The sequence below is a fragment of the Myzus persicae genome, unplaced genomic scaffold, assembly GCF_001856785.1.
Source record: "Myzus persicae strain clone G006 unplaced genomic scaffold, MPER_G0061.0, whole genome shotgun sequence".
Lineage (NCBI taxonomy): Eukaryota > Metazoa > Arthropoda > Insecta > Hemiptera > Aphididae > Myzus > Myzus persicae.
The window spans coordinates 1,597,640-1,613,658 of NW_019104044.1; the positions used below are offsets into that span (position 1 = coordinate 1,597,640).

At 26.8% G+C, this 16,019-nt stretch overlaps 2 protein-coding genes across 2 annotated transcripts; both read right to left on the reverse strand.

Moving 5' to 3' along the window:
• Positions 1–3,604: 3,604 nt before the first annotated feature.
• On the reverse strand, positions 3,605–6,380 carry LOC111037974. The gene is made up of 4 exons (XM_022320873.1): positions 6,245–6,380; positions 5,826–6,070; positions 5,323–5,579; positions 3,605–4,791 (listed from the first exon to the last, which is right to left on the reverse strand). The coding sequence occupies exons 1-4, from the start codon at positions 6,297–6,299 to the stop codon at positions 4,185–4,187; spliced, it is 1,164 nt and encodes a 387-aa protein (XP_022176565.1). The 5' UTR covers positions 6,300–6,380; the 3' UTR covers positions 3,605–4,184.
• Positions 6,381–10,311: 3,931 nt separating this feature from the next.
• On the reverse strand, positions 10,312–15,554 carry LOC111037956. Its single transcript, XM_022320834.1, has 3 exons — positions 13,147–15,554; positions 11,785–11,877; positions 10,312–10,643 (listed from the first exon to the last, which is right to left on the reverse strand). The coding sequence occupies exons 1-3, from the start codon at positions 13,420–13,422 to the stop codon at positions 10,560–10,562; spliced, it is 453 nt and encodes a 150-aa protein (XP_022176526.1). The 5' UTR covers positions 13,423–15,554; the 3' UTR covers positions 10,312–10,559.
• Positions 15,555–16,019: the final 465 nt, after the last annotated feature.

Here is a 16,019-nt window from a genome sequence, read left to right on the forward strand (position 1 = left end):
TATTTAATCATAGTCCAATCCAGTCAATTATGAACCGTTTTATTTATTTATTAGTTGTAATATTAAACGTATTTATATTAATTAAGGTGATTACAATTTTCAAAAAAGATGAATTCATAACATGAACAGTTTTAAAAAATAAAAACATGTACACTATATATATTATATATAGCACAAGTATTTATAAATAATATACGCATTAGTAAGTTCTTTCAGTTCACCCTGACCCTGTATGAGAATAAAAAACAGTGTACATATTAAGAAACACTAAGTACTACATAACTCAAAACACATAATATTATCTACATAGGTATATTAAATATTTTTAATAATTTAATTTTCAGCTGTAATGTAGTATAATATTTGAATTTAACTATTGTGAAATCTGAATAAACACATTTTTTAATAATAAAAAATATATTAAATAATACTTACTGGCATAACAATATTCAAATTTATATTAAAAATCCATAGGTGCTAATTTCATCCAATTCAAGAAATGATGGTTGAAGCATAAACATTTTAACCTATAGGAATATAATTAAAATTAGTAATCATATTATTTTTTTTAATGATTAATGTTTAATAATGGCTATTTTATAATAACGAACTAATATCATTAGATAATCGATGTTAATCAGTAACTAATATCCAATATAATTTGTGATTAGTGAGTGAATATTAAACAGATTAAAAAATAGTTTTAGGTCGGCGTGTAAGTTTGATGGACGATATAATTTTAAATATGATATTATCTTCCTTTTCTGGAATAATATTTTTCTATATAATACGTTCAAAATTATGCTTTTTTTATACTTTAATAGACATACCTACCTATTATCGTAATTAAATATTTAGTTATATATATAATTAGGTTAATGATTAACTGTAAGTCTGTAAAGATAAAGCCTTGTAAGCCTTTATTTATTATGAATTAGTGGTTGGGACTGGAACTTCGGTAGTATATAAATATAATAAATATTAATACATAAAAATATATATTATTTTTATGAGTTACCTATTTACATATTTATTTTATAAAATCATTAGTACTAGGTAATTATAAGATTGAAGGAATTGAGAAAAATTGCACTACTTTTGACATATAAACCGGCTGCCAAACCGATAAATATGTTGAAAGTAGTGCAATTTTTTTTATCGAATTCCATAATGCCATTGGCAAAAAACACAATATTTTTCACTCACCGAAATTTAACTCTTATTGAATATTTTGTCTAATCTCAATAGCTAGGTACTACTATATAGTGTAGTACTAGTGTAGTGTGTCTATACAGTTTTGAAATAAATATTTATTGCATAGTAAAAGTGTATATATATATACATCTTCCTGAAAATATTGCTGCAATAATGACAGATCAAAACTTTAGTAGTAATATTATTTTCATAAAAGTAAATAGTTTCCATCCACAAAGTATGTAGGACGTAGGTGCACGTCAATAACAAAACAAGTGCGTACTCTTTCAAGTAATGAATAGATTGTTGAATGAGTATCATAGAATAATAATGCAGTTGGTGGCGATGTATATGAAATGTCAATCAATCCTGAGAACTGATTAAAGATTAAAATTTTCCTTAAAGTTGTTTTAAAAAAAGTCGTCATTTCGATTTTTTTTCCCCTGTGAGTACTGTAAATCCGGGATGAACGGAAACAAATTCTTGGAAAACGGTTTGTTATTATACTTGGGCTGAATTTGACCATTGATTTCATAATAAGCAAACAAACAGTATTACCATAACCATAGTGAACACTTTCCGTTTCAATATTATATATCATCAGAAACATAGTAGACTTATACCTACTTACTAACCTATTATGAGGTTAAATTGAGATAAGTACCATATAGAAACGTACACACAAACCTACCACTAAATTATCCACCTGGACATTTGCCCCACTCCGCATAAGTGTAAAACGCATTACGTACAAACTGCAGCTAGTCTTTTTCATAATCTTGAAAATTATATGCCTCTATTATCTTGGTTCAATTCATATTTGTCTGAGAGGAAACAGGTTGTCAAGATAAATGGCTTCTGTTCCAGCCCAACTAGGGTTACTTCTGGTGTACCCCAAGGTGGTCATCTATCTCCCATTATATTTGCACTCTTTGTTAATGGCATCAAAAATGTGATCCAGCACAGCGAACTTCTATTGTTTGCTGATGATATAAAACTCTTTCTCCGTATTTGCACAACTGATGATTGTAAACTCTTACAACATGATCTTGATTCTGTTGCTCATTGGGCCCAGGGACTTGGCTTAGAGCTTAGTATCTCTAAATGTCATACCATGACCTACACACGTTCCAATGAGCGTGTCTTGTTTGCCTACACCATAAATGGCATTGCACTAAAGCAACCAGGTGACAGTGTTATTGACCTTGGCATTACTTTTGATCGGTCGCTTACTTTTCGTACTCATATTGAGAAAGTTACCTGTAAGGCCCTGAAACTTCTCGGGTTTGTGAAAAGAATTTCGGCTGAATTTAAACTGTCCAGCTCTCTTAAGACGTTATATTGCTCTTTTGTTCGATCTGTGTTGGAGTATGGAGTAATTATTTGGGATCCATGCACACTTGATGGTAGTAAACAACTAGAAAGAGTTCAACGTAAATTTTTGAAGTTTGCTGCTTTTGCATTACGTATTGAATGTCAACCCCATGAGTATCAACCTGTATTACAGCGCCTCCATTTGTCTACCCTATGTGACAGGAGGAAACAGGCTAATCTTACGTTCCTCACTAAACTAATAAATGGTGAATTGGATTCCCCTGCTCTCCTATCTAAATTAAATTTCAGAGTTCCAAGTTTTTACTCCAGATACTCCTTCCCTTTCCAAATTCCTGTTAGCCGCTGTAACTATTTAGTAAATCGTCCTATAGCTCGTATGACGAAACTAGCGAATGAGGACCCACTATTCCTGAATGTTTGGCAATAAATTATTATCTATTGTTCTATTTTTTTTTTTTTTTTTTTTTAATATTTTAATTGTATTTTGTAATTTATGCAACGTTCATAGTTATTATGTTATTATGTCTATTTGCTCTTTATCCTAATTGTATTTGTATTCTTGTAATTTATGTAAATTTCCTATTTTATGTTATGTATTTTTGATTCTTGTAATTGGGCACGTCCCGTATTCAATAAATAAATAAATAAATAAATAATGCAATAATGAAATCTTTACAGTTTACACATTTGTTACCTACTTCAATACATCGTAAAACCAGAAGTTTCAAGTTTAAAATCAAATTTTGAAATATCAAGTCTATGCAAGTCTGTATAGTCTTTGAATTTTTGTGATATAATTTTAAAACAAGTCTAGACTTTTTTCAAGTAAACATAATGTTTACCTGGGAGAGTTTACTGCTAGTATAAACAATTGCGAGAGTTTACCATACAATTGTGAGATTTTACCAAATCCCGAGCCCACACAAAAGTATAGTAAAATAAAAATACAATTTTTTAATGTATGACTTTGAACACAGCATTTTGAGCACACAAATAAATTCATTCAATTTTCAATACATTTATATATACTTTAGTTTGAAATATAGAATAAGGCTAATAAAGACAGCGCTAAAAATTATTTTTTGACAAAATTATTTTACTGTTTATTTTAATAATTTAGTACATATACAAATTAAATATATACTGCTATCGGGTTATCGTAGCTTAACAAATAATGACAATATTTATTTCTACTATAATAAATAAAAAATGTACAACTTTTAAACATGTGTAGTTTCGATTTCATAGGCCCGCGTTATAAAAAACGATGTGGAAATAAGTATTTTGTTGACTACTAAAGAACAAAATTTGGAAAAAAATATTAAAAATAGACCTCTATTAAAGTATATAGGTCCAGCAAACTACACTTACCTAAGTCTGGTCCAGCCTTATAAATATAAATTAAATGCATTGCTTAAGAAAAGTGATAACATAATAAGTAATAACAATAATCATAAATATATTTAGAGACAAAAGGTAAGTGTTAGGCATTTCTTATAAATCAACTGTAATAAATGGAAAAAATCTTTGAAATAGTTTACAAAGTAGAGTTTCAACGCCTGTAACCCTTTCACAATGGACCACCTATACCTATGTATAAATTACAAAAATTCTTAGTAAACGGATTATCTGGATTACCTAAAAAATGTATGCGATTAATAGTTTCCGGCCTTGGAGTTAAGCATGTCTCCTAAAGCTATGCAAACGGTGTTGTTGAATTTTTTCTTGAGGGTTTTAATAAATTCGTCCACTACAACACTGTTTACTTCCACCTCATCATCTTTGGACAAGTTGAATTCTGCAGGATCAACCTTAACTCTGACGTTTTTAATGTTGGTGTTTGCGGTGCATTCGTCACGATTGAACATATTGATGGTTGGAACTACGTTGATGTTTTCGATCTCGAACATAACATAACCCGTGTACTGTTTGCTGTCTCTGGTGAGTTGCATTCGGAAAGTGCCGCTCAAATAATGCATCACCAACTCGGTTGTCGATATCAATTTCTTGTTAGCCATGTCAGCGACCATATTTTTTACCCTTTGATTGGTTTGGTTTAAACCATTAGTGAAGACGTCGTCGACCACGAGTTGTATACCCGAAGCCGTACTGGCAGTAAATCCTTTGAAATGCGGATCCGACACGTTCTTGAACATGATGTAAGGTCTAATTGCTTGTCTGACTGCGATAGAAATGTTAGGCTGCATGGATTTCGCTACACTATCAGCGATGTGTTGGGAAGCGACCTCTTCCAGGAAGTATCTGATAAAAAATAAAGAAGCATTGGAATATTAACTAGACAACGATAGCAAGTGTTTACATTTAAAACTTATAACTTGCATTGATTTCAAGTATTAAAATGTCTATATAATATTTATAATTATTTATAAATTCATAATAATCACTTTTTATGATGAATAAAGAATATATATTATATACAATATACATATTTATGTAAGTATAGGTACTGATTTAAAAACGGTATCAGTTCTAAGTAATTGATAAATACGGATAAATAATAATCAAAGGATATATTAAGTCGACTCTGTCAATTTAATGAATGGATACAACTATAAGTTATTGTATAACAGAAATAAACATCAACATTTTTCAAAAAAATAGGTATACTATATTACGCAGTATTAACTAAATAGTACCTACCTAATTATATTTCAGTAATCACTAATCCTACAACTAAACTTTTATTGAAATATTATGAGTTACAAAAAATAATTGTTTCAGTTTTATTATATTAAGGTATTAAGGTATTATTTAATTATTTAATCAAATTACTTTAGATTATACAAGTCGTTGACGTTTGTCACATCTTTAATGTTTCCTGAAAATGAAGCTTTAACAGTTTCATATGAAATGCTCGATTTTGGCACTGAAGCTGGATATTTCATGGTGTTTTCGGAAAGAGGCGTATTCGCCTGGTATTTTAAGTTCTCTAATTGAATATGATAGTTTCCTTGATCAAAGTATGTGGTATTTGAATAATAATAGCTTCCTCTAATATTGGCCTCTTTCCATTCGACATTAGTTTCGATCTATATGATTAAATGATTATTGATTATAAATTATAATTACAATTTGTGTGGATTTCAGTAACGAACATGTACTTATATAGACATACATTTTTAGCATGCGAGAGTTTAAAATGAGAAAAATGAAATGAATATTAGTTAATGTTGCACACGTATACAGTACGTACCTGATCAGGTGCCCATTTAATGACAATAAGGTTATTGTTATAATCCCTTAATCCCTTAACTACGTTGTTGTTGAATACCTACCAAGTCATTTTCTGATTGATATGTGTGTGTATTCGGTACGGGACATTCATTTTTTAAATATCCTAATGGAAATGGGGGGTCATAAACATGACCACTGTATTCAGAGACAACTCTAATTTGATTTGAGTACGCATTATAAACAGCTTTTCCAATTTCTTCGTCACTCTTTTCTCGCATATTTCTCGGCAACATCTCGGGTATCGTATCATTGTCATATCTCCAATTTACGTAATCGGATATTTCATCTAAAAATGATAGGTATAATAAATTAGGTATAGTATAATGGATATTGAGAACATATATTTTAGATTCACTAAAAAAAAATTATATACAAAACATATACAGCAAATAATGATATAGGTATTCGTTGAAATATTAACAATAATTTTGTTTTTTTATTTGTCTATTAAATATATTACCTGCAACAGAGTGAGAGATGTAAACAGCTAAAGCTAAAACCAACGACAACTTCATCTTGATCGCGAGAGGGCTAAATGTGTTAATTGTATAACAGTACTATCTTTTATATAAAATAAAGTATGTTCATAAAACCGTTTATTTACTCTAATTAACTACATTTAGTTTGTTAAGTTCTATTAGACTCTACATTAACTCTCTGTTATTCTTTATCTTTTTTATTATCATTCAAAAGTTAGATTAGACAAATAATTATAAAATAATAACATAATATCAGTCGGTATAAGTTAAATGCATAAATTTGCAATAATAATAATATATATTTTAGAACCGTGTTACAACATGTGTGTGTATAAAAATATAATTATTATATCCCAAACATCTATGTTATCAATTCAAATTAAAAAAAAATAGATAAGCTAGAGACGATCAAAACAAATTTTCCCTTATTATTCATATCTCGGTGTAATATGCTCGCAAATGTAATAGTGTATATATATATCAGGAATCGACAACCCGTGACCCCCGAAACAATTTTTCGTGGTCCGCATAAAAAAATGTATAATCTACTTGTAAAAATACATACCTACTCTACAATGATAACTTTATTGTGAAATAACTTTTATCATTATCATTGATGTTGTGAAATCAGAATTTCTTAGATCATTGTTTTTGAGCACAACGTTAAGCATTTAGTGGTTTCTGGTTGGCAGCAAATTGTATCTTGTCAGAAAAATGTAGACAAGTTTTACACACTTTCACACAAAAAAATACAAAAAATTTATAGAAAATATCGTGAAATTTTTAACAAAAATTTATGTCAGCTTAATCTGGACATCATGATGTCAATTGCAATATGCATTAATTTTAATATTTTGGCAATATTTAAGCTATTTATTTTATTTACATTTTGTTTACATTTTTTTTTTTTTGAGAAAACATATTGAGAATATAATTTGTTTTATATCAACTTTTAAAGTTCAAATTTCGACAAAAATTTTCTAAACCTAAAAAAGTCTAAAACTTTTGTAGTTCAAAATTGATAACATTTTTTAATTTAATACAATGTGTCCCATGCGTTTTTTCTTAATAAAATGTAATACACATTTTAATATATGTAAGTGGTAGAATAATTAATTACATAAATATTTGGCTATTCACTATAATTATTAACTATTATAAATAAATTACAAAATCACACATTTCTACTGAGAATTGTTCTTCGTATATGCAATGGTTTAACATTGAATTCAAATTGAACACACTCATTACAGTGACCCATTCAATAACGATTTTCTATCAAAACCATGTATGTGAACTGTGAAGACCCTCAACCCCCAAGTCATTGACTCGGGGGACGGAAAAAAAGTCTCGGGGCATACAAAGTTCATACAACGATTGAAATATTTATTTAGGTACAATTTAGAATATTTAAAATAAAACTTATATAAACACTCTGCATAATATGTTAGCTTTGTGTGAAAAATAAGTTAATAAACAGATAAAATCTACTATTCACTCATTATAATATCTACTACACATTAGTTTTGAGTGGGAAACACTAAATAAATTTTGATAAAGTTTACTTAGTATTATAATATACCACCTATATATTTCAATCGTACAGTATAGTGCTTGGCTGAACAACAAAAACCGATAATTTTTGGTTTTTACCTACGGCATTAGCATTTAGCATATATATATATATATACAGAGTATATGAGGTAGAGCGTGATATAATAAAATAAAATAATATCTTAAAGTCTGTCTCATTATTTTTATTAGATTGCGGATAACGCCATATGGTGACATCTTGTATAGCATAGTGCAGTTGTAGGTGTGATAGTCGTATACAGAGTACGCAAATACAGTGATTTTAAACAGTTAAAGGTTTTAAACAGTTTAAATTTTTCAAAAAATGGAAATTTCATAACATTTATACATAGGTTTTTTTATAATTATTTAAAACAATTTTTCTATTCTGCATGCATTTTCCAGATTATTTTTTAATAATATTATTGCCTATGATTCAATGACATATTTTTTTTAAAATTATACAACTATTAGGTTTTTTTTTTAAATATAATATCTGTTTTGTATTCATTAGTTATTATCTTTAGAAAACAAACTTTTTTTCCCCTGAGACTTTTTTACGTTGACTTTTTTACCCCGAGATTCTTTTGCCTACCGTCCGTTGACTCGATTCAAAATCTGCAGAGTCGATATTTCGTTAATAATTGGCAACTAATTGCAATTCAAGTCTTATAATATTTTTAACCTAAAATTTCATTTTGTGCCGAAGGTATTAAGTTATAAGTTGTATAATTTTGGTTGTAAATTAGTTGCATATTGGGGGGNAAATTACACAAATATAAAAATTATAACATAATAAGGCACTACAAGACAATGTTTATTTAATAATATTCAATAATATTTTATATTTTAATACGTATTAATAATAATAATAATAATAATAATAATAATAATAATATTTTTTTTTATTTTTTTTATTTTAGCCTTCAGTCAAATACTATTATGGCTCAACAATTACAATATCATATGGTATATAAATTAATGAAGTTATAGTTAGACAAAAATTAAAGTATACAATGGATAGATAACAAATTATATAGGTATATAATAAATACTAAGTATTATAGATAATTAAAATGTAGATAAAATAGTTAAATATACAATGAAAAGATAATTAGGAGAAATATAAAAACAAGACCCAATCACTACGGACAGATACGCTTGTTAACGACCTTCGTAAGGAGATTAATTAGTGGAGTAATTAAAAAGTTTAAATTGGAAATAAATTCAGATAAAACATTTGAGATAGAATCCGTGGAAGAGGTAACCGATTTGGGATATATATTAATATTATATATATTTTTTTTGTAAACACTATTAAAAACAATTATATCTAAACGTTTTACCCATTTTAATATCACTTTAAAATAAAATAAAGAGATAGTAACCATATAGATAAGTACATAGGTACGCATATAGGTGTAATATTCTATTTATTGTATGACCCTTGATAAAATTCGCATACGTTTCAGGTCCTTGATATAAAAAAAGTTACTGACACCTAGATGTAGATTGATAAGTACCAAGCATACACAACAACTGTGTATTGGTAGGTATAGCCGTATAGATAAGGTTACGTGTGTAAGGAAGTCACAAAATATATTATTATATATAATTACATAAAAGTATCAGAAAAGGTATATTTCATACATTGAATTGTCATACACTTTATAATTCAATAATTTTTAAGACAAAACATACTATATTTTACATAATAATATGAGTTATCAAACTGGTGTCTTACTGTCTACTGTCTTAAAAAAATTAAAATATCATAATAACTTGAAATATTGAATAAAATATAAAAATATATTTTAACAATTATTAAATTATAAAATGTATGAAAATGAAATTTAAAAATTATGGTGTTTACATAAAGTAGTACATTTTTCTGACATGTAAGAACTTACATACGCACTTTTAGGAACTGAACAGGGTAGGAACTACATATTATACCACTCTTTCAGCCGTGTTGAAACTTACTACTTACATATCTAATTTTTCTAGAGTGTAGAAATTGACATATGTATTTTAGTTACCTGTAATGTCTCGTGTAAAAACTTACATTCGCTCTACCAATAATAGTTGCACTTAAAATTACCTTTCATTACAACAATTATTGCATTTGATCATTTTCTAGGTCGATACTCGATAGAAAAATAATTTCTCTAAATAACAGCTTAATAATATATATTTTACTCAATAGAACATAACATTATTTTTATGGGAATACAATAAATATGGATGTGAATAATACATTTATTAATATATAATAAAGATGTACATTAAAATGTATAACCTAACCTAACTGTAGGTATAATATAGAAGTTGAGAAGCCAATATTACTTTTGTAAAAAGTAGAATTAAACAAATATTATAATAAATACACATCTTAAGTAGGTATTATCCTTAATTTAGGAATTCATTTAAATACTTTTATAGTTTTCAAACGAATAATAGAATTTTTATCGATAATTATAGAGATAATAATACATTGAATAATTTTATGCGTATAATAACTTATAAGTGTACTATTTTTTATTAACATACTATATAGGCTTTTGCATACTACAAAAAATTACAATAAAATAAATTTATCAGCAATACCTACTTAAGTTCTAAAACAATTTAGTTTATTTAATTATATTTAATAAAATAATAATATTTAAGAATACATTGAATGGTGATTATAAATCAAACATACCGGATACCGCGGTAAACGTACTAGGTATTGTAAATATTCATCATAATTGTGTGATTTTTCATTTGTATTAATGTGATTAATCCAGTTATAAATAACACTGTAATCTAAAAATAAAAATAATATTTTTAAGAAAACTTAAGGGTTGAATGTATAAACTTGAAAAATTATATGTACAGAATTTATGGTCACCAATTCTAGATTTTGATCTGAGTGATAAATGTATTAATTTTACAACGATTTGTGTGTCTAAACTTTTCACCACCACATACACGATTATCTACTGAAAACTCTCTTTACGAATAGTAAAGTAAAGTAAGTGTAGTTCGTAATGTGAACATACCCAAAATAACTCAAAAAGTGAATCCTAGATAATAATATTGATGTACAGAAAATACTTAAATCTAGATTTAGTATAAACTAACAAGCAATAAATCTAGTCAACAAGGAAATTGTACATGGACTTGGTTGTGTATACAATTTAACAGCAACCTATATAGTACCTATATATGATCATGAAATATCCTTAAAAATATAAGCTGACAAATGGTCTCCTCTCAGAATCATTTCATCGTTTACAATGATCATTGTCAATTATTATTTAATTCATATTTAACATATCCATTACATAGTGACCTATTCAATGCCAAGGTATACAGTTAACACCACAAAATCTACATGAAGTAACTTTCCCTATTTTTTTCATTTTTTGTACAGTTTTTACAAAATTAAATCAGTATTCATTTTTGTATTTTAAAATATATACCCGTTTATTATTTATTATCTATTGGTCGATTAATACTAAACAACGCTAAACTTTTATAATAAAATCATCATATACATTGAAATTGTAACAACTTAATGTTATTTTATACACATAGAAATGTAGCAGTTGATTTAACTTTTGATATTTGGGTTTACATGTGTATATTTAACTTCAGTGGCGTATATATAATTCATATGAAAACAATCTCTCATATTAACCCTTAAATACTCCTGGTTGCTACCTACGCTGGTTTTATAATCGTTAATTAAACCGTTTTAGTATATACGGTCGTTATCTATTTAAGTTATTGCGTAGGTATTTGATACATAACTGCAAGCGAACACTATTATCTATATAGGTGTATCAAATATGTTTAATAGTTCAATCTTTAGCTGTGCTGTAGTAAAATATTTGAATTAAAGTATTGTGAAATTTGAATAACACATATTTTAATAATACAAAATATATTAAATAATACTTACTGACATAACAATATTCAAATTTATATTGAAAAATCCGTAGGTGGTAATTTCATCCAATTCAAACAATGATAGTTGAAGCATAAACATTTTAACCTATAGGTATATAGTAAACATTTATTAATCACATTATTTTTATAACGATTAATGATTATAAAGATTATTTTATAATAACGAACTAATATCATCAGATAATCAGTTTTAATCAATAACTTATAATATCCAATATATACGTTTTAATTGGTATTCAAATTGTATTATTGCATTTTTAATTTGTGTGCGAATGTTAAACAGTTAACATATGCTAATAATTAAGAGGATATATTATGTCATAATAAAATTAATTAAGTATTTTGTGAATTATCAAAAGTCGTGAAATAGTATTAATTTAAATATAATTTACTTGTCGTTTTACGTCGGAGTGTAAGTTTGATATACGATATAATCTTAAATATGATATTATCTTCCTTTTCTGGAATAATATGTTCAAAAATATGCTTGTGTATTCTAATAGACATATCTATTATTGTAATTAAATATTTAGTTATTAATAATTAGGGTAATGATTAACTGTAAAGATAAAATCTCGTAAACCGTAATTTATTATGATTAATGATTAAGACTTGAAACTCGATACTGTACATTCTTTAAATCACCTATACTCACATATTTACATAATTATAACTGATTAGAATGAAGTTCTTATAATATGAGTTTACATATTTTTCAATGATGATTGAAAACACTGCTAATTAATATAGATATAAGACATTTGTTTCATAATACAATAGGAGCTTAAAGCAATTTTTTTTCTTTTATTATTCATTTAGCTTTTTTCCAAATAAGAGCATATTTTTTTATGTATGTAGTTGAAGTGCATATTTTACATATTACCTATACAATATTTAATTTGATTGTATACGCATTTGAAAAACAATTGATTTAAATAATAAAATATTATTTTACGAAAATCTATTGGTGAACAACTGACACTCATGTACATTCGAAAAATGGTAGTAACTGTAACACAATGTAATATTGTTCATTTGGTTGAAAGACAAGAGTTATACATACATTTATTAAATGTTTGTTGATTTCTTGTTTATATACGAGCGTAAAAAAATAGACTAGGAAAGAACAATAAACAAAATATGTTAATTTAATTTTTTGGTTTTTAAAGAGAAAAAGAAATATTTTTAAGAATATTTCAATTTTTTTAATATTATTGAACATATGTCATATATAGTAAATATTTGGCATACATGGATGAATTTTTCCGCTGCTGAACATACCTGCCTTAATAATGCTGTGCAATGTACCAATAAGTATTATTATTTATTAAATAATTAGGTAGGTATAACTTACCTCATCATGTATCAACGAGACAGCAACAATAATGGACATCGTAAAGACTACAACTTGAATATTTAATATGAGGGTTAATGTTTTTCTTAAGAATATTTTGAATGGTGGTGCATCAGAAAGAGGCATTTCAAAACAAATCGATAAAAAAAGTTGGAACATTAAATTTATAAAATTGAATACAAAGAAACTTAAAAGCAATAGACCGTAACTCAAACTGAATATGTTTAATAGTTCAGAGAGTTCAGAGTGTAACAAACGTATTTTTTCCATTGACATAGCTACTTCAGAATTTGTCCATTCGTTAGGAAAATCGGATTCAATAGGAAGAAATTTTAAAAAATCTAGTAATGTTTGAAATCTATTTTTTAAGTTAATGAGAAAAAAACATGATGAAATTAAAACAGCAAAGTCCAACAAATATGGCACAGTAAACAAATAACGTACGCTTATATGAATATTTATTGTTTTGGGAGTAAATAAGTACAGGTAGTAAAGTTCAAATCCAACAAAGTACACCAGTAATAAAATATAAACAGTATTTAAAAATCGTTTACTCAAAGAACGCTGTTGTACAGACAAATATGTCGAAAGAAGTGCAGCTTTTTCATCAAATTCTATAATGCCATTGACCAGCCTTAAAAAAAAAAATACAAATTATTTTTAATATTACCTATAGGCTATAGTTAATCATTTTTATATTGACATTTTTGCAAAAAAAAAAATTAGTTTATAAAAAATTATTCTATTTGGTCTATTTCCATCCTTAAAGTTGTGTGTGTATAATTTTATAATGATTATAGTCGGTATAATCAAGAACGTCTAACGTAAATCGGAAAACCATAATATGATATAGGGTGGCTGTAACACTGCAGTAGTGCATTCCAGTAGTGCAGCCATTCCATAGGTAGGTACTAAGTAAAAAGTAGTAGGACAGAGGTGGATTGATCCTAATTTAGGAATGGATATCTATAAATCACCTAAAAAGGATCCAAATTAATTATCCTTTTGATTGGTATAAAATAGAGGAAAATTTAAAAAGAAACTTATCATTTATTTATTTATACCTTCAGTGTATGATAAAAAAGTTTTATTTCCACAAACCTAATGATTATGATAAGTTGGTCTAACCTATATATCATGTAGGTATATTGTATATCCCATAACTACTAGTCTCACTTGACGATCTTTTCATGCACCGAAATTAAGCTCTTATTGTGAATTTATGCCTAATTTAAACTTAAAAAATATTTGAAATAAATATTTATTGTATACATATAATAAAAATGTACATAGGTAATCATACTTTACTATCCATATTTCTGAAAATCTTGCTGCAATAATGACAGACCAAAATTTAAGAAGAAATATTATTTCCATGAAACTAAATAGTTTCCATCCGCAAAGTATGAAGGTGAACGTCAATAACAAACAAATGCGTGCTACTTCAAGGAATGAATTGATTGTTGAATGAGTATCGTGGACTAATAATCCCGTTGGTTGCAATGTATAAGAAATGTTAATCATTCCTAAGAACTGACAAAATACTAAAATTGGCCTTAAAGTGGTTTTGAAAACAGTCGTCATTTCGATAATTTATTTTTCCAGTTCTGTAATTTCGGGGTGAATATAGAATACACATAAACCGTGAAAAACTGATAGTTCTTATAGTTTGACAAAATTTGACCATTGATTAAATATGCAAAAAATTGAGGTTACCATAATGAACGTCCATCCATTTTAATATTCTTTGAACCACAGTAAACTTTATTACCTGCCTACTAATCTATTATTAAGTTAAATTGAATTAATGTTTGTTTTTATTTGTTTGCATATAAATATTGTTAAACTTTATATTAAACTCGATTGAAATAATAAACATAAAAAACATTTTCTTAAGCCCATTATTACCATTTCAATAATATTATATTGTCGTTTACATTTTAGGTGCTTTTCAAATATTGCACCTTAATATTTGGCTGAACAAACTATAGATAAATACATTCAATTTGCGTTATATATATCAGTTGTATTATTTTTACGGTAAAATTATTGTTACTATTTGTTATTTGTCGGATACATATTTTATCATGTACCTACCTACTTATAATTGCATTTTATATTGTTACACTTTATTTATTGCTTATTTAAAACCTCTCGATATTGTAATGCTAACATTATTATATATTGTGTTACTAATATTTTCAAAATTGGCCAATTTCATAGTTACCAGCTACTGAACTACCTATGCTTGTAATCGCCAATTGGTTTAATACTTTAATCCCCTTTTGACTTCGATAGTTATAATGATACTAAAAGTCGCGAAAATGAAATTCATAAAGATGAACTCTTTTATTTAAAATTTTAATTTGTTAGGTTCTTCTTATCATATTCATTATTGTATTTAGTAAATTAATAAAATATTTTCTCATGAGTTTTTAAATTGTAAAATATCTCGTAGATATTATGTAGTTTACTAGATTTAGAGTTATTTCAACATGTACAATTCTTTTGTGATAATAACAATATAATTTTATAACATTTTGACTTCGTTCTCTTAATTTTAACAAGGCTTAAATTATTATATATGGATTGGAAATCCAAGACTCAAAAGGAAAAAAATTGTTGTTAAAACTTTTATATACCTTTACCAACTCAAACCTTAACATAGGTAGCTTCAACCAAATAAATAATGGTTGTAATATATTATGTGCCATTCTGATTTAGTAATTTTTATCGGTTGCTCAGTACACTAAATAGATTAAATGTTTTATTGTTATAGGTATTTTTTTCTATTATTAATGTTGTGTATTATAAGCACAATGTACATGAATGAACTGAAATTTTAAAAAAATGGGGAAGACAGAAGTATAATC

What these genes read in the sequence shown, in the direction of transcription:
- LOC111037956 (XM_022320834.1), bottom strand. Translation starts at nt 13,422, where the DNA reads ATGTCAATGGAAAAAATACGTTTGTTACACTCTGAACTCTCTGAACTA. An exon ending in TCTCGTTGATACATGATGAG is followed by an intron (nt 11,878 to 13,146) that starts GTAAGTTATACC and finishes ATATACCTATAG; the next exon opens with GTTAAAATGTTTATGCTTCA. An exon ending in ATTTGAATATTGTTATGTCA is followed by an intron (nt 10,644 to 11,784) that starts GTAAGTATTATT and finishes TTTTATTTTTAG; the next exon opens with ATTACAGTGTTATTTATAAC.
- LOC111037974 (XM_022320873.1), bottom strand. Translation starts at nt 6,299, where the DNA reads ATGAAGTTGTCGTTGGTTTTAGCTTTAGCTGTTTACATCTCTCACTCT. An exon ending in CATCTCTCACTCTGTTGCAG is followed by an intron (nt 6,071 to 6,244) that starts GTAATATATTTA and finishes TATCATTTTTAG; the next exon opens with ATGAAATATCCGATTACGTA. An exon ending in ATCAATCAGAAAATGACTTG is followed by an intron (nt 5,580 to 5,825) that starts GTAGGTATTCAA and finishes TTAATCATATAG; the next exon opens with ATCGAAACTAATGTCGAATG.